The sequence below is a fragment of the Myiozetetes cayanensis genome, unplaced genomic scaffold (assembly GCF_022539395.1).
Source record: "Myiozetetes cayanensis isolate MyiCay16 unplaced genomic scaffold, myiCay2020 scf10, whole genome shotgun sequence".
NCBI lineage: Eukaryota > Metazoa > Chordata > Aves > Passeriformes > Tyrannidae > Myiozetetes > Myiozetetes cayanensis.
Genome location: NW_026086605.1, coordinates 21,154,499 through 21,179,281, shown reverse-complemented (window position 1 = coordinate 21,179,281; position 24,783 = coordinate 21,154,499). Strand labels below are relative to the sequence as shown.

General features: G+C 44.5%; 1 protein-coding gene across 3 annotated transcripts; it reads right to left on the bottom strand.

Moving 5' to 3' along the window:
• Positions 1 to 4,516: 4,516 nt before the first annotated feature.
• LOC126652177 (neurotrypsin-like) lies at positions 4,517 to 24,664 on the bottom strand. Of its 3 annotated transcripts, none has more exons than XM_050338806.1 (16): positions 20,732 to 24,664; positions 19,999 to 20,189; positions 17,913 to 17,958; positions 16,273 to 16,509; positions 14,824 to 14,947; positions 13,924 to 14,099; positions 13,278 to 13,425; positions 12,266 to 12,444; positions 11,720 to 11,861; positions 10,507 to 10,709; positions 9,406 to 9,547; positions 8,949 to 9,154; positions 8,346 to 8,424; positions 7,978 to 8,100; positions 7,177 to 7,457; positions 4,517 to 5,655 (listed from the first exon to the last, which is right to left on the bottom strand). In XM_050338806.1, exons 2-16 carry the CDS (start codon positions 20,068 to 20,070, stop codon positions 5,345 to 5,347), a joined length of 2,469 nt encoding a protein of 822 aa, XP_050194763.1. In that variant the 5' UTR covers positions 20,071 to 20,189; positions 20,732 to 24,664; the 3' UTR covers positions 4,517 to 5,344. The 3 variants fall into 3 exon arrangements, with proteins under 3 accessions (XP_050194763.1, XP_050194782.1, XP_050194772.1); XM_050338825.1 differs by having other exon boundaries at positions 19,999 to 20,292; positions 21,201 to 24,664; XM_050338815.1 differs by lacking the exon at positions 20,732 to 24,664 and adding an exon at positions 20,355 to 20,424.
• Between the last annotated feature and the right edge of the window lie 119 nt (positions 24,665 to 24,783).

Genomic DNA, 24,783 nt, shown 5'->3' with positions numbered 1-24,783 from the left:
TTTCCAGAGGCTGGCTTTGGCTCTTGGAGTGGTGACACATGAATCCTGGACTGAAAGGAGACTAAGCCATACTGAACAAGTTTGTATGGAAGGATCACCTAAAACAACAATTTAGCTGAAATATTAAAGCCTGTTAAGTGCTTTGAGTTGACCTGCTCCTTACCTGTTCAAATGTGGCCTTCGAAGAACTGTTGCATTTCACTGTAGTGGCAGCTAACGCGATGCTGACTTTGCAACATGCTTTAGCATGTTGAAGTTTCTCTAAAAATAACATTATTAGAGAAATTTAATTAGTTTAATTCAGTGCTGAAAAGAATCCTAAAACCTGCCCTTGGAACAGATTCCTTTATTAAAAATAAGAGAGCCCCACACAGTCATGGTATAATCCATTTATTAGCATACCTTGTGAGCCATTGGTGTTGATCCAAGGGACATGACAGTTTTGGCACTTGACTGATTTCAGAGTTACTCAGCCCCTGGTCAGTAGAAAGGTATTTTAATAGGACTGAGTGGGCTATTACACAAATTAGTTTTTCTTCTTGATGTGGAAAATTAAATATTTTCCCAAACAAGTAAAAACACAGCCCAGGAGACATGCACTGGTCCAGGTCACAGTGCCTCATTCTGCAAGGAGCAGTTGGTTACCACCAGAGGTGATTCTGGTCCCTCCATCTGCAAGGAACTCTCAGCAAGTCTATAGGGATAGTGTTAAATACCACAGTGCAGTTCATCTCTCAAAAGTTTTCATCTGATTGCTGAATATACACATAAAAAAATCTGTCTTCAAGTGCTTGACGAATCACTGCAGCTCTTTTGGGGTGAAGAAATTTCAGGATATTGGCTTCAGAAAAAACAGGAAGACACACAAAAGGCAGACCTACCTCTCTTAACCCTGAGACAGCCCATATCCACATTCCTGTTTCCTCACCAATGCCTCCACTGATGCCTTTGAAAAACTGATCTGTTATTCTCTGCTATAAGTGTACATGGATTACAAGGGTAATCAACGTCTTGTCCAGGTTAATAACAGCTGCCTGATTAATTACAGATAGAACATAATTAATAGAAATCATCAGAACAGTGTTCAGCCACAGGAAAGGGATAAATCTTTAATCCAGCTTCAGCTGGCCAAAGCATGGATGGTCATCAGTGCAAGCATTGCAGGTCAGGAAGACATCAGAACTGGGTTAGCCTTTGGAGCACTGGGGTTTTCCCTCCAAGAGGGATACCTGGTGCACTGATAGCTGCTCCTTAGGCCCTTACCACAACCACATTTCTCCTCCTGCCAATGCTCCTAGCCAGTCATAGTGATGTTCCCTTTCTCACATCTGTCTCACAGCATCCACGTGGCACAGTGTAGCCACCAGCAACACTGACTGATCCCTCGGCTCCTGGAAATAGCGTATCTGCATTAGCCTTATCCAACAGAGTGATGCTGTAAAGGTGGACTGTACCAGCCCTACAGTGTCAGCCAAGGCAAAGCTCTGCAGGTGCTCCCTGCCCAGAGGTCCCCAGACATACCTACAGCAACTGCTGTGAGCTCAGTGCAACTGCTGCACCTGCCTGAGACACGGGGAGAACCAACCCCACTGGGTTTTCATCCTCTTGTAGCAAGGCTGCCACCAAGACCATGCTAGCAAGTTTAGGGCTGGCTCCAGACATACAGCACTGAAACCACTTACAGCATTGCCTGCTATAGAAAATCACACTCAAATAATCAGCAGGTGACACAGTCTCCCCTGGCAAACTGCATTCAGTTCTGGTTACCAAAGTTTAAAGATCCAGCAGAAAGATAGTTCAGCATGTTATGAGACACCTAGACAGTTTGGGTTGAAGAGAGATGAGGACACCACAGTCTGAGAAAAAGAACTACCTCTAGAGTAATGAACAACAGAGAGTATAAAACCAGGCTCCTTAGTTTGTCTCATGGCTGAGAACACAACGACAAATGGGACTCAATAAAAACAAAAGGCAATTAATTCAGGAACCATAAAAAGAAATGTGCTATGGAGAATAAAATTGCATTGGTTTTCATTGCCAGAAAATACTGAAAGCTTAGTTGGATTAAATACAAAATTAAAAATTTAAACATTCATATAGAAGATGAAGGCTGGTTACATTAAACAGTTTTTTAAAAGTTAGGGATGTAAACTCTTATACTTAGGAAAAAAAAGGAAATACAAAAGGATAGTTCATAGTGTTTTAAGCACACCTAGAGGACCAAGTACTTGTACTTCTATTTTTAATAATAATAATAATAATAATAATGCAAGTAATTAATTTAAATGGGTCAAGAACAAAATTCCCCAAAAGGAAAGGTTGTTAAAACTTGTTCAGTCCAAACTCACATGTACTATCTTTTGGAACATCTGTTGCCGGCCAACATTACAAAATAAAATCCTGTGGTGGCCAAGTGCTGCTCATGCAGCCAGGCAGTTCCAGTAAGCCACAGTGGCACAGCACAGAAGTTTAGTTTGGACCACAGTCCCAGGTTAAACAGCAAAGAGCAATAGTGGTGCTCTGAAACAGGTCAGGACAATGGAGGAGAGTATTGGCAGGCTCATCTACAGCATCAGTAGGGTCTAAAAGCAGTGGAAAGACTGGATACTTCCTTCTCTCCTCCTGGCTCATGCAGGACTCAGGGTATATTAATTACAAGGATTCTCAAAGCTTTCATGGTGACAAGATCTAGAAGAAAGAAATATTTTGAACTAGAACATGGGAATTTCGGAAGACAATGCAAGGCCTGTGTCTCACTTGTGTTACACGGTAATTTATTGTAACTCCTGAATGGCCATCTGCTAAGTAGGTTTAGGGAAATAACCTCACAGTTTCAGTCCTTTGGGTGTTTCTATGCCTGTTGGGGTCATGGGTATAAACTGAAAGATCAAACCAAGTTAAACTAGAGATGTGACAGCACCCAATGCACAGAAACTCCTGAGCTACTGTAGCATGCTGGCTCAGGGGAGGCTGAAGGCAGAAGCCAAATCCCTCCATGTTTCCCAGACAGGTACTGTTGCTGCCAGTGAGGAACTTGGCATTTCATCCCCTACAAGACCAGAGGGCCGTGACATAATTGCCCTCAGTCCTCCTGCCATTTTAATTCCTGGGAGATAAGGAGCAGTCTGCAGGTTGCATCTTAGAGACTCTCTGCCGGCAGCCATAGCACAACACAGCCAGCATGGAGCCAGCACAGCGCTGCCAAGGGATCAAGCCTGGCACTTCAGACAGGGTTACCAGCACAAGCTGCACTGAGGACAATCTGCACCTCAAGAAAGGGCACAAACAGATCAGGTTTGTCTCCAAGGCCAGTTTGCAGGGGTTCTGACATTGCGTGTTTTAAAGATTTCTACAATTCTTTGTTAAAATAAAATTTCTGAGCAGGATCTTTAAACAGTCCAGTTGGTAACCCTAACTTTTCTATAACCTCTGGAGAAGGTAAATGGAACTGTTTAGTTTAGTATTCACACAAAAAAATCAGCCACCTAGCCAGGTCAGCTATTTTACAGAAGACAAAGCTTTAGGCAATCACTACTTATTGAATCCAAGGTGATTTCTAGAACTCTGTCACCACGTGCCCTGTAACACAACATCACTAATCCACAGGCTGTGCTCTGCCCTCTGTTCTTGCCTTTGTAATGGCTAGATACTGAACACCTCAGTGCCTTGAGTGCAGACCTTCCAGGCAGCAGGTCAGTGCCAGACACAGTCACTGCTTACCCTACAATGCATGAGCAAACCCAAAACATGCACATCTGGCACAAGTTCCACGTGTCCCATCTTGTATTATTACTCCACGTTCGGGTCATTCGTTACACATCAAAGCTTTCTGCTCCTGAGCAGACCTGTCTTCTCTCTGGCTTATTTATACACAGTGAGAAGACAGTGCACTGCACAGCTGTTAATGCACTTAGCCCTTCTGTCTAGTTTTGTATTTTTTTACCTACTCAAGAATAATAAATTAACTTTAAAAATTGCTTAAGGCATAAGAGGGAACTCTGTTCATTTGTTTGGATGAGATGGAAAGAAGAAATTGAAGTATTCAATAATCCCTGCTTTCTCTCAGCGTTATTTCTGTTCAGGCTGAGAACTACAGCTTGATGGCAGTGCTTGCATACCCTCGAGTTAAGCCAGTTTACTCCCACTGAGAGGAATGAAAAGAGAAATAGTACAAAGAAGAGAAAAAAAGAAAGAATAGCCCAGAGGTTTCAAGAATAAGACACACTTCAGGAAAGCAGGAAGCTGCTTTGCAGCACATATACTGTTTTGCACAAGGAGCGAGTAATTTGCCTGAGGTGTATCTGTATCCCAGGAGTAATTCCATGTTTCATGGGAGAACTGTGAACACAGAGATATTAAAGACTAACAGCACAAGTAAAGGGCAGCTAATAACCATGGTGAATAAGCTATCAAGAGGAAGTCCCCACAGTGCTGTTAAATCATGATTCAACACCTGAATGTTTGAGATTAACATTACATTTGGATTTAAAGAAAAATAACATGTCTATTCAGTCACTTGAGGTCATATTTTTAAGTTCTTCACAGTAATCATAAGGGCAAGAAAGCTACTGTCTCTTAAAAATGAAGATTTACTCCCACACCAACAACTAGGAGATGCTACTTTAAGGAAGCAAGAAAACAAACACACACAAAGAACCACTATAGTGAGAAAGCAGCAATAAAACCAAAGCATCTGGCACCTAGAAATGTGTGACAGAAGATTACAGCAGAAAGGACAAGTATCTCTTAGCAGGGGTAGACACTTGAAAGGGATCATATGGAAGCAGACGTATTATTCAGAAGAGAAAAGGTTCCCCCTAGAGACATAACAGGGAAGAAAAAAAGCCCAGCTCAGCTCAAATCTTCTGATTCCTGGAACTGAAGAGAGCTGTTTTGAAAAAATATCTGAAGATTTCCATTATGCCAGCACCTGGTGCCATCTTCCAAGCATCTCACCTCTCCTGGCAGCATTTTTCAGTTGTCCAAACATACAAATAGAAATTGATTTTCAGCAGCAGGTATCTCTCTGCTTCTACCATTTCTGTGTGCCAGGGCAAAGGAACAAGTGTGACTGCATTACAGGACTCAGATACTTAGGGCAACATATACTTATCATTGTTACGAGTGTGCACCTGCTTTCTCTGCTTACAGATTACAGACTAAAGTGAAATCAAAGACTTTAAAGCATCAGTCATAACTGTTTTTCTTCCAGTTCTACATTAAAGTCCTTTGCCAGTGTCTGATGACAGAATAAATCTCCTTCAGTCACAGACCAGAAGCTGCAGCCTTCTGCTGCTGCAGGGCAAAAGGACCATATGCTGAAGTTCCTAGAGCCCAGTCACTTTCATTTTAGCTTGGTGACTCTCTTGATCCAGGGTACGAATTTGCTGACCTTTGTGTACACACCGGGTGAATCCTTCCGACCACAGCCATACCCCCAAGAAGTGATGCCCAAAATGATCCAGCGCCCATTCGACCTTTGACACATGAGTGGCCCTCCACTGTCCCCTTGACAGCTGTCCACCCGTTTATCTTCAGAGAGGTTCCCGGCACAAATCATGCGGTTAGTGAACTTCTGCCCGTAGCGGACCTCACAGTCTTCCCGGGGGAGAAGAGGCACCACCCCCTGCAGCAGGGTTCTTGAATAGGACTTCCCTGGAACAGAACAGACCAGCCAGGCTGATTCATGTGCAGACTACAGCAGCGACCTGGAGTAACGGTGCTCCCAACAGAAACAGACACTTGCACACTTCACGTCAAGTCTGCAGCACAGAAATAGGCTGAGCTCAGCATCTCTGAACCACCAGAACTACAGAAAACAGTGATGCCAAGCCAGACCACAAAAAAAGATCTTTAAGATCAAAGGTATGGGGAAGAGGTTTGGAGAAAAAGGTTAGATCAAAGGATGAGTCTTACTCCTGGTTCTGCCAACAAGTAACTTGAACCTTATTCAATTTATTTCACCTCTCAGAACCTCCACTTCCTCCTCAGTAAAACGAGGACAGTGTTTTCTCAAGTGAATAAATGCAGTAATAACTGTTAAGTGCTCAATCCTCAGAGAAGTTTTAGAAGATGTTTCAGAGCCATTCAAATATTATTCAAAGGGAGCTCACTTCATCTTTGACCAGATTTTGTCTCTATTTGATCAAATCTCTTTATTACCCCAAGGTTGCTCAGAACATAAGGCTCATGTGCTATATTAGAGCATGACCTTTCTGTGCTCAGGGTTTACGTAAGTTCACAAGGTAGTAGGTAACTGCTCCTCTTGCTTGGAAGGCTGGGTGTTGTGCGTGGGAGGGATTCTAGCCACTAAGCCCCAGCACAGCTTAAGTTAGTTACATGGCTAAGTTGCTCCTTGATCCTTGCCAGACATCCCGAAGTGACATGTGCAACTGGCACAATTGACTCCAAAGGTAAATGTGTACTTGCAGTTAAACAGTTGGGGTAATAGCTAGAGAAAAAGCTGGTAAGGATGGCCAAGTCCAAAATCGAGAGACCAGATCCTGGGGCTTTTGACAGCAAGTCTTGATAAACGTATTGCTTTGCTCCAGTCACAGCAGCCCCAGAAAGGCCTCCCAGCTCTCTTTTACCTAGGAAGCTTCATAGCAATGTGCTCAGCAGACAGGTACAAGCTGTTTTGAATCCAGTGCAGAAACCAGCCTCAGAGCTCATCTGTCCCTGCAGCAATATTGAGGGAGATTGAGTCTGAGAGAGATTCCTCACACCTCACTTCCAAGCCCCCACTTCACTACTACAGTATCACAAAGAAGGCAGGAGATGACAGAAACAGAAGGGCTTCCCACAGGCTTGGTATAGCAGCTCTGCACAGGCTGCTCCCTAAGGGGTCTGCTGTAGACAAAAACATGTGCAGAAATGAGAAGAAAAAGAGGACTGTGGCCAGATGGCAGCATTGGTCTCTGCCACAGCTTCAGAGCGATGCTATGGAAACCAAAGCTTCCACCATGAGCAGACTCAAGAAGCCTCAAAATCAGAAGAAGACACAATGGCACAAAAACCACCTCACCTCCTAACTCCTAAACAGCACGCTCTGGCACAGACAATGGAAGCAGTGAGAACACAGCCTTGAGCTGACATAAATTAATGATTAATGGCCCATATAAGCTTCTGAACCCAGACTCCTCCCCCTTTCTTGCCCCTCAAAGCACCACCACTCACCTGTGTCTCCCCAGCCGGAGATGATGCAGGCTTGCCTGTTGATGTCAGACCTCTCTTTCCTGTCGGGCAGGCAGACGGGCAGAACATGGCGATTGAAGGAGAGACAGTGCCCCTCTCTGCCTCGCACCCGGACCAGGGCTATGTCATTGTCATTGCTGCCAGCCCAGTAGTTCCTGTGCAGGACAATCCGCTCCACAGGCAGCTCCCTCTCAAACTCATCCTTCACACCTGTGTGGTAATCGCCCACCCGCAGCAGGTAGCGCCGCACATCAACACCAAACCTGGAGGAAAAGAGACTCAGGATCTCCTGCTAAAATGGAAGCAGACTCATACAAGTCTCAGTTGCTATGAGACTGAACCACCTCCTCACACCACACTGATTAATCAGTGCCAGCTGCAGGACTGTGGGACCTCTTTAGCAGATCTGATCATGCCAGCTGTTGCAGTCAATGGGTGTCCCAAATCTACCAGGTACAGAACTTTTTTTCCTATCAAGATGGCTATAATAGTTACAACAGGCTTGTGAACTGATCTTTCACAGTTCTTTAAAGCACTTAAGAATGGCAAAATGCTGGTTCCCTTTAAGTTGTGAAGCCTCAAAGCTAAAAGGCCAGGTGTAAGCAGCAAAGGATGAAGCAAGTCAATGTTGAGTCATCCCCATAAGTACTCCAAAATCACACCTGAAGGTCTTGGTTTAGAAACTCTGCTAATGTAGTTCCACTGGGCTGGGAGGATAACCTCATCTGAGGTTATCTTGTTCATCACTGAGTGTCCCTTGGGGCTCCCCACTCCCAAACACACCTCTTGAAGCAGTGGGCTGCAGTCACCACCCAGCAGCTGCTGATGAGTGTTGCTCCACACAGCAGACGAGTATCTCGCCGAAAACCCTTCAGCCGTAGTGAGGCCTGCCATGGCCAACTGCCTCTGAAGAAGAAACAGAGAAATAACAGATGTCACACACATGGGAGCCGTTTTCCTTTCTTCCCATCCACCGCCCCATCTGGGCTCAGCTGGTGTGCATTCTTCCCTAGATAAGCCCACTGGTTCAAATCAAGTTCAAAAATCACCAGTGAAAATGCATTAATGTACTCGACATTTGCCAGGCTATTTCCAGAGCCTGATAGAAAGCCAGAATCAGTCTGGCTCTCCCAACAATTACAGGGTAGTACCTGAGAGACTTGTTTCCACCTATGATCCTTTTCTTGCGACGGTGGAGAAGGCGCATCCCACACACACCAGACTCTGGACCTGCACAGCGAAGTTAGAGCAGTTGTGTAGGGACTTTCAGCTTAAGTATCAGCATTGCTGTCACAGAGCCAAATACCTTTCACCTTCCCTGACAGCATTAATCCTCAAGGTAATCGACTGCACTGTGTTGTGCATATGGAATTCATAGAAGATTTGGTCCTATAGGTTTCCTCAGTTTCAGAGGAGGTGCTTACCTGCAGTCTCTATAGTCAGGAATGTGACCTATACCTATGTATATATATATATATATATCCTCAGTACTCTAAACACCAAAGCTTGCTCGTGATTGCAGGGTTCTAAGGAAGGGTGGGGAAGTTCTGCAGGCTCAAAGGCCTGACATAGGTGGAACTCCTCAGACTAGTCTGGAGCACTCTGTGCTCCTAAGAAGAGACAATGAAAATAGGGGAAAAGTAGGAGATGCAGTTTCAGCCAAAGACAAGAACAACAGGGAAAAACCATAAAAACGTGCAGAGATCCTGCAACCAGAGCACCAGGTTCTTGCACAGAAGAAATGGGCATGTCACCTGTTCTTCTGATATCTTGGACCTTCTCTTCCACGTAGTCACAGATCACACCAGCATCCTCACTGTGCCAGCAGCTGTGAATCCTGGTGTCAGACCTGGCACACTGCCCCAGGGTGTGCTCCGTGCCACTGCATTCTACGTTGTCCAGATGGATGGGCCCATGGCCTTCACCAAAATAAGCCATTGCTCTGGCTTTTGCTGTACCACTGCAATTAAGAGAGAGGGTGGCTAATCTGCAGTAAGCAGGAGGCAAGTGAACCTGATGCACCAGTGCATTTTAAGAGGAATAATATTTATGTGTCACTGCACTCACAGACAGCAGTACAGTGAGAACAGGACCCTACTCCCTCAAGTATATGCCAAAACTAAGAAACTAAGCCTCGAGAACAAGTCCAGAAAGAAGTGCTCCCCCTGAGAGCTGTTTCTATCTGCAGGATGCATGTACCACAGCTCTTACCTGAATCCCAGTTGCCTGCAAACCACTGTGGCATCTCTGTCCGTCCAGTCATCATCACAGACACTGCCCCACTGCCCATTCAGTAACACCTCAACCCGTCCCTCCTTAGTGCTCTCTCCATCCACCAACCGTACAGGAGGCCCTGAAGGAAAAAACATGTGGGTTGCTGCAAGCAAAACCACCAGAAGTTTCAGGTGTCCAAAACTTGGGTTCTAGAGAAAAAGATGAATCCCAGACATCAGTAAGCTTAAAACAAAAAGATAAGGAAAAAAAAAAAAAAAGGAAAAATAATAAAGAAGTAAGTCTATATGAAGACATTTTACCTCTGCGCTGAATCAGAAGACTACATATATAATAATTTATTTAATACATACTGGAAATCATCAGAGGATCATATTCTGAAAGCTGAGTAAAGAGGAAAACAAGAACAGAAGGAAAGTTATTAACTCCTGAGCCAAGAGCAGACAAGCTTAAACATGCCTGGGAAAGAAATCTATTAAATTATAAAACTATTACAGTACTCTAAGCAAGAGAAGAGTTCTACATCCAGGAAAAACAAAAATGTTGGATTATTATTTCAATAACAAATGTCTGACAAACTGGAAAGTCTCCTGTAGTAAAGAAAAGGAGAGTATCAGGCATTATATAAACGAGGACATTATGCTAACTTGAAATACCCTCATAATTTGAATTAAAAGTGTGCCATCCACACAAGGAAGTGCAAATTTTTACAAAACAGCCCCTTGCATCTGAAGTCCTCTTGCCTTGGCAAGCTGTGACACTATTGTAACTACACCAGTTTCCTAAAGGGTCTACTTAAAGGGGTCCCTGCACACAAAGGCATCCACTGTCCCTCAGCCCCTCAGGTTTGTTTCATAGGCTGCCAACACAACTCTCTCCAGTTTCCATTTATCTGCTGGTCTGGCCGTAGGTCTGGTGGAGCCACAGCTTTGTGGCTCTGCCCCAAGACTGCCAGGGCTCATTCCTCCTCAAAAAGCAGACCCCTTGTTGAAATAGCACAGGGAAAATTCCCACATCAGCCAGAGCCTCCAAGGGAACAGAGACTTTCCCATCATCCAGGGCAAGAGCAAGGTGAGTTACCCAGACTGCCGTCCATGACTGTGTTGCTTTCTGGGGAACAGCGGACTCCCAGATCTTCGGCATGTGAGCAGTCATGCTGCCCCCAGTTGCTGTGGGGACATTCCAGGAGGGACAGCTCTGTCCCCACACACGCCACATCGTCCAGTAAGATAAAGCCTTGGCCAGCAGCGTAGTCCCCTTCAGAAGCCAGGGCAGCAGGACCACTAGAAGAAGGAAATAGAACATAACACAAGATTCATTAAAACTCTAAATGCCACAGAGGGACCCAAGCTCAGGCCCAAATGGAAACGCCCCTACAGAGCTTAACTGTGATATTGGAGTCTCCTGACCTGAACCCCTCAGTGACACACAGGATGGCAACCAAGCACCTTCACCTCTCACCAGCTTCAGTTTTCATGGAGGCCTGCTCAGACCAGCCCATTTTCTGGTGTCTGATCAAAGGCACATTCATAGTAGTACAGAGGGCCAGCAGAGGCTGTTTTGCAGATATGACAGCAGGTACATCAATCTGGGGAGGGGCTAGCAGAGCACACCTCAAAAATATAAATATTTAAGTAATTCTACTTCTTTTTATAGGAACCAGCTACCTGGAATTGAAATGCAGAAACCTGCAAACTTTTAAGAGATGACAAACACAGTATGCAGCTGAACCTTAATCATATTAAAAAATCCACAAACCCCCACTTGACTGGCTCTGAGACTACAGTATCCTGATACTAAATCTTCCCCAAACTCATACCTGAAAGGACAACAGTGAAGCAATGGGCTGAAAGAAAATCCCTATTACTACTCTTTTTTTGCCAAGATGATCTTTGTTCAGCTACTGAAGCAAGTGATACATTTAGCTGATGGAGCATATGCATGATATTGTTTCACTGACAGAGCAGAGGGGGTGGCAGCGCTGAGCTGATACACCTGTAAATTTAAGGAGTGTTAAAGAGAACTTTCTGACTTTGCTAAGGGGTACATTAGCAAGTATCAAGCCAGTTATCTGCTTTCAAAACAGGCTGAGGTGAGAGATAAAGATTTTTTTTTCCCTTGGAAAAGATGCAGATACTTATTGGTCTTTCCTGAATTAAGCTGTGTAATGGTAATAAACCTTCTAGCAAAGACAGCACTGAAGGACTGAGGTCCAGCCTATCCCAGTGAAGGGTGGTGGAATTTAATCCTTGAAATTAGGAAGCACAGACACTACACACACTCTCAGTCCTACCTGAAGCCCAGCTGCCTGCACACCACCTGGGCACCGAGGTCTGTCCAGCCATCATCACATACTGTGCCCCAGTCTCCATTGTAATAAACTTCTACCCTGCCTTCGCTGGGGCTGCGTCCACCAGCCAGCCGGACAGTGCCCTCTGTAAGGGGGAGAGAGGGAAAGGTCGGCACTCTGCAGGGGGGGAAAGAAACAGCCTCTGCACTTTTCCTAAGTCTGTACAGCTCATGAGCGAAAGAAACCAGAGACACAGATATCTGTGGGTACTCAAAAAAACAAATGTTCATTGTTCATAAACATGCCCATCTATCAGGGGAGGATTCACCTCAGCTTTTCCATACCAACTGAACAAAATAACGGGAACACCCCAAAGTCTGCCCCTGGTCCATTCCATGCTGCTGCTCTCTGCCTCCACATCTGGCAGCCCTTGTGGGACCATGCATAGAAGCTCTGCAGAACCCTGAACCAGGGGTTTACCTGCTGAGCCAGCCCCATAATATGGGGTACGACCAACCACATCTGCCTGGCAGAGCTGTAGATCTGTACCTGTGAAAGGGTCACAGGAGACCCCGGCGTCTTCAATGTGGTCACAGTTTTGCTGTCCCCAGTCACTCTTCTTGCACTGGTCAAGTGAGAGTTCATTGCCAGAGCACTGCACTTCATCCAGCAGGATTGGGCCAGATCCCTGACCATAGTGAGCCCATGACAAAGCTTTTGGGGTCCCACTGCAAACATTACAGACACATATGCTCAGTAAGGAAGGTCACAGTCTTGTGCCCTCAGATTCTACTTTGCACAGGGACTCTCCTGTGCTAGATCACTGTCCTCCCATAGACCATCCGTGTTTCTGACACAGTGGAGTTGCCATCTGTTAATCGAAATATGTTACTGGAAAGTCTGTAGCAAGCTCTTCCAACAAATAACAAAAATGTGCCTGCAGCATGAACAGTTCAGACACGTGGGGAGTTCTGAGGAAAATGACATAACATTAGTTGTTACAATCTCAGTAACAGGAGAAACTCCCAAAGTCTGAGAGGTCTCAAACTTGAATCATCTATTTTAAATCATCCTGTACTGATGTGGTTTTCAAGAATGCTCAGGATACAACAGCTCCCAAGCACAGAACGGCACGCAGAAGAATGAGGAGCTCTCTCTTGCTTTTCTGTTTGAAGAGGAAAAGTGCAGTCAGTGAAACTGGAGGTGTTTAAACTTAACCAAGTAAACAACTGCAGTCCACATATGAAAATTACCATGACAAGTTATCACTGAGGCCAACAAGATTTGCATTAGGGTATGTCTGCAAAAATAATGAACAGAGGTCAACAAAATAATCCCTAGACAGGGATCCACCGACTTTTTTTTCACAGTATAAATCCATAAAACTGACAGGAATGAAGTACAAAATCCCTTTATAGGATGATTACTCCAGGATTATCTTTCCCAGAGTTTCTCTATATCTCCAGTAGAAAGGGCTGGTCATATAATGAAGGGACATTTCTCATGTTCTTCATTCTGCTTACTTCTGTTGCTACTCCATGACATACAGCAGGGAAATTACCTGAGTCCCAGTTGTCTACAGACTACTTCAGCATCCCGGTCATCCCACTGGTCATCACAGATGGTGCCCCACTTGCCATCGTGGTAAACCTCCACTCGCCCTTCAAAGCTCTCCTTCCCCCCAACAATACGCAGTGGGGCACCTACACCTGTGCTGCAAGAAAGGGAAAGAGAGCACAACAGAACAAGACAGAGACAACACACATTCAGCAGTTCAGGGTGTAGAACCATTCACTGGTCAGAGGAGCTCTTGGGATGCTCTCTTACCACATCCACCCCCCCAGACCCCCCATTAGCTCCTGTGATTGCAGCCCACAGTATGGGGTACTGCTGGTCCAGGAACGGCTCTAACAGGCTGCTGTGGTGACTGGGAGTTTGCTGCCTGCAGACAAAACCTGGCTTGATAAAAAGGGGATGTGGTCATACACAACAGTCAGCTCTCGGTGACTGTAGACATGTCCCCATTCTGAGTATTTGGGATTGGAAAGGGATAGGTAATTTTCCACCGGAAGGTAGAAAACCACTACATAGCAGGTGAAAGAAGAACATTTTCCAATTATTTTCTCTCCACATCTTCATGACATTTTACATCTTATCAGCAACACTGATGGAAGAACCAGGAAGCAAACCCCCCCCCGGATATTTACCTTCTGGAGGAACACAAGTTACCATGGCACTCCCTTGCTTACAAGCTCCTGACACAGCTTCCCGATAGTCACACTGCAGCAGGGCTTTTTCATCCCCATGGCAGTTTGCTGACTGCAGGTGCAGGGGAACAGGCCACGGTCCAGGATGACTCTTCTTCCCAGCTGTGCCAATCTCACTGGTACAGAGAATGAAACAGAGCCATGAGATGTTGTAGCACAGCTTGACTTACAAATTCCCTCAGTGTTGTGACTCTCCAGTCTAGTTGTGGCATTTCACTTCCCAGTGTGCCCAGTTGATTCGAATGGCATAAAGGGGTGGCCACTTACAGTCTAACGGGAAAGCACAAACAAGCACAGAGCACTTCCCACCACCTAACCCTTTTGTGTGCCTACTTACTGCAGAGGAGTTGGTGTAGACAGAAATGGCACCCTCATCTGAGAGCAACAAACAAACCCATCAGCAGACTCAAACATCCAAATATCTGATTCACCTTCTTCCTTCTACGTGGACATTATCTCCTTGCTTTTTGGAAGTTCGAACGTCCAAATCCCAGATACCAAAGAGGGCTCATACTCTTAAAATTTCTATCAGATCACTACCTTAAGTCCAGGTGGTGATAGTAAAAAGGGGATGCAATCTCACAGCTCACTCATCAGAGTCTGGAGCATGAAGCAGAAAATATTGTTTTAAAAAATTCTTGCAAATGCTGATTGGTTTGAGCATAGGCACATAGAAAGAAAACAGTAGGAAAGGACCCTGGAAAGTGGAAAATTAGACCACAAAACAAACTCCTTTCTCCCAGCCAACACACTGTGCCACAAGCACTGTAACCACAGATGCTTTTCTTTCAAAAGCCACACGAGCGTGTAACTCTCACAACCAGACTGAGAGGTTCCCACCTGAGACCGAGTTGCCTGCAGAAAACACTGGCATCCCAGTCAGTCCAGTGGTCAGCACAGATGGTACCCCAGAGTCCATTGAAGTACAGCTCCACACTACCATCTTCAGCCAACCGCACAGCACCTTCCAAAAGAGATACAAAACCAAAAAACCCCAGCTGCTATCTGCTGATAGAAGTTTCAGACTAGCAAGTCTTGGACTTGCATGTAGTTGTGCTGAACTGCACTTGGCTGCTCTCATCCCTGTTTTGCTTATGCTGGCGCTAAAGCGACTTGTATGAACAAGTGTGGGATGTGGCAGCTTCCCAGTTCCCACAGTGGCTGCTCGGGAGCATGGCTGGTGCTATGCTGGTGCTATGGTTCTTTTCAAAGCCATGGTAATATCAGCAGGAAACGTGGCTTCTGCCACAGCTCCTGGATTCTCCTTCTGAGAAACGGGGCTGATTTTACATGCTACCTTGAAAAGGTGTATGGAAATGACAGGCTCTCTAATTACTTCTGACACTCCACTGATTTCCATCAACCACTTCACCTATATGAGTCACTGTTGCTACAGCAAGATGTTCAGTAACAGCAGATGAATCCTCTTTAATTTCTCAAAGAAAAGCAAGTGCCAATGTAAATGCCTTCACCACAAATATCTGCCACTGTTTAGACAGCACATCTCGCTCAGTTATGTACTTGGAGAAGGACACACCTTCTGCCTGTAGTACCTCAGTGCAGGCACACAGCACCACTATACTTGAATCCTTCCCTTTAATGAAGCCATCTTTAAAAGCACATCCACTGGCAAGGGAAAAGACTTTGTCAATTCATTTATTAAACTGGGGCTTCAACTGTTCTGCAAAATGTAGGAAAGGCAAGGAAGGTAAGAGAACAGGAGGACATTTTCAAGAATGCTGCATGGCAGCCACTGCATTAAGAGAGCTCAGCTCTCTCGCTTGCCTCAAAGTAAGCAGCAGTCTTTGTGTCAGCACTGAGGAAGTTTAACACAAGCCTATGACCTACCTTGCCACAGAAGATTTACAAACCTACCCACAGATTTTTTCTTGTTATATTTGAACTGCTACACTTACATGAGGAATGCTCTGATACGGACACTTAAGGAGCAGGAGTGGGTTGTTTTCCACATAACTTAAACTGTTTTCAAAGTGGCATAAGTTAGCAGTTTAAAAAAAAAAAAAAAGTCTCCTTGTATAAGAATAAAACATCTATACAAGGCATTACAGCTACAGCAGCTTAAATCCACCCCCTACTATATACAGACGTTCTTCTCCCACACAGGCTGGCCTCTAGTACTAATTATTTCAACAATTCAGAACAGTTACTGTACTGTGCTTCTTTCACAGGGTGTTCCACCTGCCACTTGCAAGTCTGTGCAGCACACGTTTCTGGCCCAAGCCCCTGAGCAGTGCAGCCTGGCCACTGGCAGAGACTCGCAGCCCTTACCTTGGTTACAGTCACAGTTGGACCAGCCGATGGCCCCCGACGAGAGCCGGTAGAAGCACCAGGGTGTCGTTCCCCCATCCGGGTTCCTGCAGTGGTTGTGGTCCCCCAGGCCACGGTCTGGGTACTGCTGGACATAATCGGGGAACTCTGCCCAGTTGAGGCACTCTGCCCCGGCCTCAGTGACTGCCAGCGAGCCATTGTAATACCCCAGGGGTCCAACAGCACAGCCGCTGGATGCTGCACACGGGAAGGGAGCTGTTAGCATCACTCAAGGCACCACACACTGAAGCTCGATGTGGGGGGTAACAGCTGGTTATCTGAAACACCTCCCGGGTCTGCAGTTCATTGCTGCTTGCTTGATTTCAGTCCTATCACTCTTCAAGGCAACCGCTCAAAGAATGTTTATAATACTCACTGTATAAACCCCCATTTGATCTGAAGTAAAGAACTGCTCAGACAGACCTTTTGGAAAGTGTTTAATCTGGGCCCAAACGTGGACAATTTGAACTGGTTTCCATTACTGTACATCAATACATGTACTCACTTTGGAGCACCACTTGAGCGTGGCACACTCCACCACTTCCTTCCCCACTTGCTTTGACACCTGAATAAGATATTCCCAAATTTGATCCTAGGCTCTCTAGAACATTAATTGCCTGTCCAAATTGAGTGAAACTGAGATGAGTTTAAAATTAGCTATGATTTCATTCTATAAAGCAGGACGGTGGGAAATGTCACTGTACTTCATTTTACATATGTTCTCTATACACATCAGTATCACAAACTGGCTTATCTGAACTTTGTCAATGTACAGGAAGGGAAAGGGAACTTGTTCTGGGGGAAAGTGTGGGTGCCAATGTTCCAGTGGTCATGTGAAATATCTAATGTAAAAATACCAAATAATTAATTTAATATGCTCTTTAACAAAAGAAGAAATCTGTCCATTCCTGACCCTGAAATTAAAAGGACAACAGACCCAGGTTCTGTGTGGGGGTGGACTTTTTACAGCCCATAAAAAGGGAAGAGTAGACTGAGAAAGGAACAACAGTTACAGCTCTATTCACTGAATAAACAAAAAGAAGATAACACTTTCAGAAAACCCTTCTGCAGACAAGAACACATGGGGCAAAGAGCAAGGGGAGAAGGAAAGTTTGCATCGTGTCATTTGCCTTCTAGCCACTGCCAAGCACAATAAGAAGAGGTGGGAAGTGACAGCTGAAGGTTAAATGCAAGGTACAAAATGAGAAGCAGTTGCAGGTAGGTGTCTGGAAAACACACCATATGCTTTGCATCAACTGGGACCCTCAGAGGGGGGGGATATATGAGAATTCAGTAGTTAATAGAGCAGAGGAAAGGTGAATATGCAAAAAAGACTGAGGCCTTCAGAGAAACAGATGAAAAGAAAAGAACATGTGGGAGGTGCAGTGAACTGCAAGAGCACTAGACGTGAAGACACAAAAGTGGTCTGGCCATGTTGGTGAAAGAGAGAAACAGACATTGAGGCAACAGAAAACACTGAAGAAATGATGGAAAAAAAGGAAGAAGGTCAAGTAGCAGTGGTTCATGATGTCTGTGGTCTCAGATCACCACTGCAGGAAAGAATCTGCCCAATGACTGAATTAATACCTTCTTGTTCTTACCTGCACTCTGCAAATGGTTTTGGTTGGGCTGGGATCCCAGGAAAGCCTGGGAAAAGAAGCAGAGCAAAAGCAGAGATGATTATCCGATGAAATAAACATAAGCATGTCCTAAAAGCAGCTGAGCTTTTGCAGCTTTAGGCAAACACACCCTAGTAACCAGTCTCTTCCTTGCTTTCCCCATTGCTGCTCTTCAAATCTAATCATAGCTCTGTCCATTAACAGCAAAAGAAATAATTACAGGCCTGCAGAGATTTACCCTAGCACTACATTACAGAGCTCTGCTTGTTTTTTTTTCCATTAGACTTGGAAGTCTGAGATGCCTGTGGAAAGGAAAGCTAGAAGAAAATCATTATTATCAGTAAGAAAAATACTGAATAGACACTCATTCTCTCTCCATTAACAGGACAAATCATCTATGGCCACAGTAGCAGAAATATATCTATGTGATAGGAAGATGCCCCCAGGACACCTGTTAAAATGGTAATAAACATCTATGTACAAAGTTGGAAACATCTAAAGAAGAAAATCCAACAAGGCTTTTTGAGGATTTTCTTTTTAATACTTGAAAATATGATATGGCTTATGGTATTATCCAAACGGTGTTAAATACCTAAAAACAAATAGTATGAAACAAAGTCCTCAAAATTCTAGCATCCTGTCTTGACCCAAAACTGCATTTCCTCTTATAGGTAGTGTTTTTGTGGTTATAACTTCACTTTTGGCTAAGAGATAGGGATCTCCACTCAACACCACTACAAGGTGTGCAAGCAAATGCAAGATTTTTACAGACACAGAGCGAAAAGAAGAAACTGTACATTTCTGCTAGCTCCTTGTAGTTTAATTAGTTTCTAAATATTTTTAATGAACATTTCTAATACTTTTAGATGAACAAAACCTTGTAATTCACAGAGCAGAGGTATGCAGCTAAAGAATACTAACTATTGGTAACAGTTGTGGTTTTCTTCAAAATGCAGTAATTTTGCCTCTCTTAAATTTGGAATGAAACCAAATCCACTTCTGGAATAAGCAGAAGTAATTCCCACAGAAGCCTGACATGAACAACACCTACTCATGTCAGGCGACATTTTCAAATCAAACTTAGGAACATCGTCCAGCAGGTGCTGACAACCATGGCCAAGCATCACCCTCCAGAAGTCAGAATGCGATATTGCGTATGGAAGATGAATTCCTGACGTGGCTCAGAAACAGCAGATCAGGTCTCAGGTGCATGTGCACGAGGGGATGCACAGATAAACCAGCACTTAACTGAAAAACCCTTTTCAGCCAAACGTCCATCTACCTGCATGCATCAGGTTGCTGCAAGCCCACATAATGGTTTATGAACCAACAATGCTGAAGGACTTATCTGAGGATCTCAAAGCTCTTTGCAGAGAGGGGAAAGTGAGCTAAGCTGCACTTTTGTGACTGCACCAAACAGGTGGCTGAGCCACAAACCAAGTCCCTTAGCTCCTAGTTTTCAATGTAAACGTGCACACACATGTAAACCTGCAGGTGATAGAGGGATGGGTCAGACTAATAACAGGATATATATGAGTCTGAACCCACTCTTCTTGGAGCCTCTACCATAAACAAAAGTACTGCAGTCCAAGTAATACACTGCTCTTCCAATGAAATATTAGTTGCTGCCAGCCCCTGTAGCAGCTTCCAAAATATCCCAACTCTGACCATCACTACTAACAAAATTAAGTGCAAACAGCCTGTGCTGCAGGCATTGCCCCAGGTCCGTGTGGCTATAAATCATCTGTCCACAACAGCAAGAGGGGCAAACAGCAAAGAACAGAAACAAAGGATCTCTCCTGCCAGGGTCACTGCAGAGCCTGAGAAACATAGGAAACCCAAGCCAGAGCATCTGCAAAGCCCTTGTGCATCCTGCTTTCTTGCTTGCTTTCTTTCTCTGAATTTCATATGCTCAATGAAACAAATCCCTCCCCAAACCTCCAGCCCTTCCCAGAGACCACAGCTGCCTAGAAAACATATTCAAGTAAAACAAGATCCACTTACAGTGAGGATATTAAAAGAGACATGTGACTTCTTACAAGCAGATAGAAAAGTAACCATTTCGTACCTCCACACATCTGAGACAGGACAGCAGACTCGAGAGCTCTACAAGGAGCCCGAGTATTCTGGAGATCTCCATCCCTCCTATACAAAGCGGGCAGAAGGTTCCTCAAGCATCACATTCTCGTTCAGCTGGCGGGCTCTGCTTTCCCACGCTAGCTGCTCCGCACCCGGGTGAGCAGGATGCCTTTTCCATTTCTACGTAGGGAAAGGGATGTAAGGGAAGGGATCAAAGTCCCCAGCAGCATCTTCGAATTTCACTTTCCCCTTCCTTTCCTCATCTCTTCTCCTCGAGTCCTCTCTTCAGGAAAGGGGGGAAAGACGGGAGGGAAACAAGGGAGAACAGCATGTCCCAGAATTTACCTAGCGCATCTGCAAGCGGGAGGAGGGAGCGCAGGCGGCGGGGCGCACCCTCAGCCCGCTCCGCTCCCCGCTGTCCCCTCCTCTGCCCAGCCTCCCCCGTGCTCCAGGTACGCGCTTCTCCCAGCGCCAGCCTCCGCCTCCCCAGCGCCCGGGCCGCCGCCCGCTCCTCTCCCGCAACCCCTCCTTCCCGCAGCTGCCTCTTCCTCCTCTCCCAGCGGCACAGAGGCTGCAGCACGGACGGAGCTGGGGCTGTGTCCTACTGCAAAGCCCCCGGCAACAACGGGGAAGGAAACGGCGTGTGCGCGCACACTTGCCAGAGATTAGACTTCTCGGAAGGAATCTGGACTTTATCCCCCCACCGCTGCCTCCTCGATTACCTGCTCGCAGCTTCCCGAGGTCAGCTCTCCTCATATATGAGCCCAGGTAAATGGGACCCAAAAAACTTTACGTTAAGCAGCTTCCAGATCTTCCCATGGAAAACCCACAGGTGGCACACCCTCTCGGCAGTGCATTCGCAATTTTCAGCCTACATCTTGCCCCATGGGTATTGCCTCCAGAGATCTTTTCCATCAAGCTTCTCCGTGACCTTGGGCTTTATTTTCCCTCAATTGGCTAGGATGCTTTCCAGAGGGTTGATCATTATTTTATTACCACGAAAAATCCCTTTGGGGGGGGGGGTGTAGTGTTTTCAGCTTACTGCTCCTTCATATGCATTCGGGTTTGAGGCTACAACAAGTTTTTAACACTATTAAATCTAAGAAGGGAATTGGTCCATTTGAAGCTGTTCAATATCAGATTTTTTTTAAACATTCCCTGTGCTGCTTCTCAGCTCAGTCCTATACTTACATTCTGATTTTGGAAGGATTAACTCCTGGTATTCTGCAGCATGAAACATGAAGGTCACCTTAAGAAATGAGCTCACTTTTGGCCAAGTCTGCTAAGTAGCACTTCCAAAGACACCTTCAGCATAAAAACAAGGAATGGGCTGCTAAAAATCCATTGGCTTGACAAAAAGCCTCTTTTTTTGCTCCTTCACTTACTGCCCATTACTCATTCACTTGACAGTTTTGTGTTGCCTCATCCTCAGTCAGTCATCAAAGGCAAGGAAATTTCACTACATGCTGGATCTTTTACAGGAGTTGCTGAGTGGTAGGAAGGAGCTCTTTCTGGAGTGCATTTGGCCAAGAATTGCACTCAGTTAATTAGGAGCAAATCTCCTATATCCTTGAAGGGAGGGAGGGAGACGATCAGGGCAACAGAGGATGGAAATAGCTTAGATGCAACATCACGCTGTAACTCTCAGGCAGCACTGGTAAAAAGGCACAAAATAAAAATACAGGAATGTGTTGGTATTTAGAAGCACTTACTCCAGTGAAAACACAAGGAAATAATATACTGGAGACACAAACAGAAAATCTACTAGCATTCAGAGAAATTTGTTCCTTAGTCAGGAATAGAAGTTACTGATGGTCCTTCAGAACTCCCTCCCATAAGACACTCCCTGTTTAGACCTCTGACACATAAGCTCAAAACCTTTAGCAAAAGCCTGCACTGGATTTCTCTCACAGTAGCTTTTAAGTTGCTTCCCTCTCAAGGCAAGGTTTTCCTAGATAATGTAATTTTTGAAGGAAACAGACCAGTGCAAGAAAAGCAATGGAAGTCCAAGTCTGTATTCACTTTTTAGAAGAATGACGAACTGTGGACAGATATAGGGGGTTTGCAGTTGTCTCCTCTGCGGGAACTACTCCCTTCTTGCCAAGACTCCCCTGGTTTTCTGGTACATGTAATGACATTTTCTTGAGAGAGGTGGATCTTAGGATTCTCAAAAGCTTCTCATGGCTACATGGCCCTCTCCGAGTTAGACAAAGAAAAAAATTATACCAATATAACTATGTCAGCTTAGATCAGTAATGTATCTACTGATGAGGTAAAATAGATACTGAACTTTCTTGTATGGGCAAATTTGAAGTAGCCCACTGTTATATAGTAACTAATATCTAAGCCCACTATTTAACACTAATCACCTTCTCACCCTGATATAACCACAGTTCTATTCTAATAAGCCTATGATTTTCTACAGAGTCTTTCTGTTTTGATTTTTCCAGATTATTCTGTATTGACATTTTGGAACAAGAAGTACCATCTTCTAAAATATTTCTGGATCCCTGGAATTCAACCCACTTCTCCAGAACTGGCAGGACCACTATTCATCAAGAGCAGCTGAAATATTAATGCTTCCTCCATAGAGATCTTCGGTGAAAGCCTAAAAAGAGGGGTAGTTAACAGCAATCATACCCAGGGCTAATATAATACTCAAGCTGTAAGGAACAGGAATAAGATCAAGGAATTCCAGCAGATTTGCTTAAATCCTGTAAATCCGACTTAGGAGGGTAGAACAGCTAGTCAGCTTTTGTTTAATTCTTTCCCCACCACGCAATCACATACAGGTCTCTGCAGCAATGTTCTTAACCAGTGGGCTCAGTACCAGAACCCAGTTTTATCCCCCAGCAACAGCATCGTGGAGCTCAGAAAGAACAGTGCCATTCCCTATAGTTACACACTAACTATTAGTGGAGTGATCCCTGATATCAGCATGTCACAGAATGCATTTAAACTCCCACTATAAGTTTAACATTAAGATACAAAAAATTGGCAGCAGGTGAAATTGCCAAGGACAATCAGTAACTGGAGGGGTTTTAGTTACAGCATGGGATCCTGAGGCAAAAGAATTGCTACAGTATTTTTAAAGGAAGCACTGTAAAACCTGGGCGCACCTGAACATCATTCTGTTTCCTTCTTTCTTCCTCTAAATAAATGAGGACTGGAAAACCTTAGCATAGTAATGTCCAGATTATAATAGACATGTAAAAGGTCAGACAGAAACCCAAACCTTTCACTGAATTTGTGAAGCTCACTGTGAAGCAGTATGATCCAAAAATAGCTGTTCAGATTAGTGAGAGGTGTGCAAAATTTCAGAAGTAAAACCAGAAAAAGGTATTGGCTTCTCTGTTACAGCCTCTTATATAAGACAGTTCTTCACAGACAGTAGAATTTGGTACATTCAGCACAAGTGCTATCTTAAGAGGAGCAAAACTACTTTTGTATTCAAAGTTTTAATATAAAGAAAGAAAAATCATCATCAACAGAGGTGAATCAGTTCCTCACTCCCAATCTAGCTTGTCTCCTTCACAAACAAAGGAACAGCAAGTAGCATTTCCTTTCAGAGTCTTTTGGACTGAAAATGCAGAATGTCATAGAACCAAAGCATTTTCCCAAACTTAGATGTGGACATTATGTTCTTACTGACCCCAGGTTCTCTGAAAGACCCAATTATGCCATTAATACCAACAACAGAACAAGCTACCCTGTGAATAATCCACTCATGAGGCATTGTAAGTTATGGTTAAATGAAAATTTCCTCAACGACTTGAAAGCATTCACCTGACCAAAATTTATGGGATAAAACAGGTATCCACCTGGGGCTCCAGAGAAGTCAGCTCCAATTCCAGCAAACTCTCCAGTCACCTGTGGGTAATCACATAGTCTGTGTGCCTGACTCCCTTCTTCCTCTGCTTTTTCTACATGCCTGAAAGAATTACTGATATAAATGGTTATAACAGTAGTTTTCCAAGACACTGCATTTTTCTCAGCATAGGTACTGGTCCTGAAGTTTTGTGGTACTATAGTAGAAAAAAAAAAAAACCACACTGAAACTAATAATTCATTACATGATTTCAGTTACCAGTTCACGCTTGAACTTTCTCTCCCTCTTTTGTTTGTTTTTTTACCAAAAAACAGTGAAACATTCTGTTGTGGATTGTGAGTTGCCCAAGTCAAACACCAGTCTTGTATTATTTTACTGTAGTCCAGACAAAATAAGTAAACTGATGTGGCACCGTACCTGTGCCACCTGCAAATCAGAGGTCCTAAATCATAAGCCTCTACATTAAGGTTATATCTGATACTTACCTCTGTATTAACAAGGTACTTTGCTGGAGATTTTTTGCACATTCTACAGCTTTTTTGTACAGCAGCAGGAATTAAAACAATTTCAAGAGAAACCAAACTGTATATCCACTCCTGTGGGAGTATGAGCCATGAGATTACTAGCAATTTTCAGTTGGCTTAGTGTTTGAACCTGAGCACTTCTTGACAGCAGCTCCAAAGCTAGGTAGGAAGCTTACATGTCAGGAAAAGTCACCTCCTAACTGTTAGGAAATGCATTTCTAAAAGATTTAACAGTGAGGACCCGAGTAGGCTAGTTCTGGCTAGCTGAACAACACACTGCAGAAATCCTAACACTGCAAGACCCAGGAATCTCATGAACAAAATCAGCTGATACTCAAGATCAGTGTTTGTTGCTCTAGAATCAAAAGAAGGGTCAAGAGCGACAGAGCAGTGCTTGACAGATACCATTTGACATCAAACA

Coding starts and splice junctions, on each gene's coding strand:
- LOC126652177 (XM_050338806.1), bottom strand. CDS start 20,070: ATGGAGATCTCCAGAATACTCGGGCTCCTTGTAGAGCTCTCGAGTCTG. Junction 9,548..10,506: donor AGTCATGGACGGCAGTCTGG/GTAACTCACCTT, acceptor TTTTTCCTTCAG/GGCCTCCTGTACGGTTGGTG. Junction 9,155..9,405: donor TGCAGGCAACTGGGATTCAG/GTAAGAGCTGTG, acceptor TCTTAATTGCAG/TGGTACAGCAAAAGCCAGAG.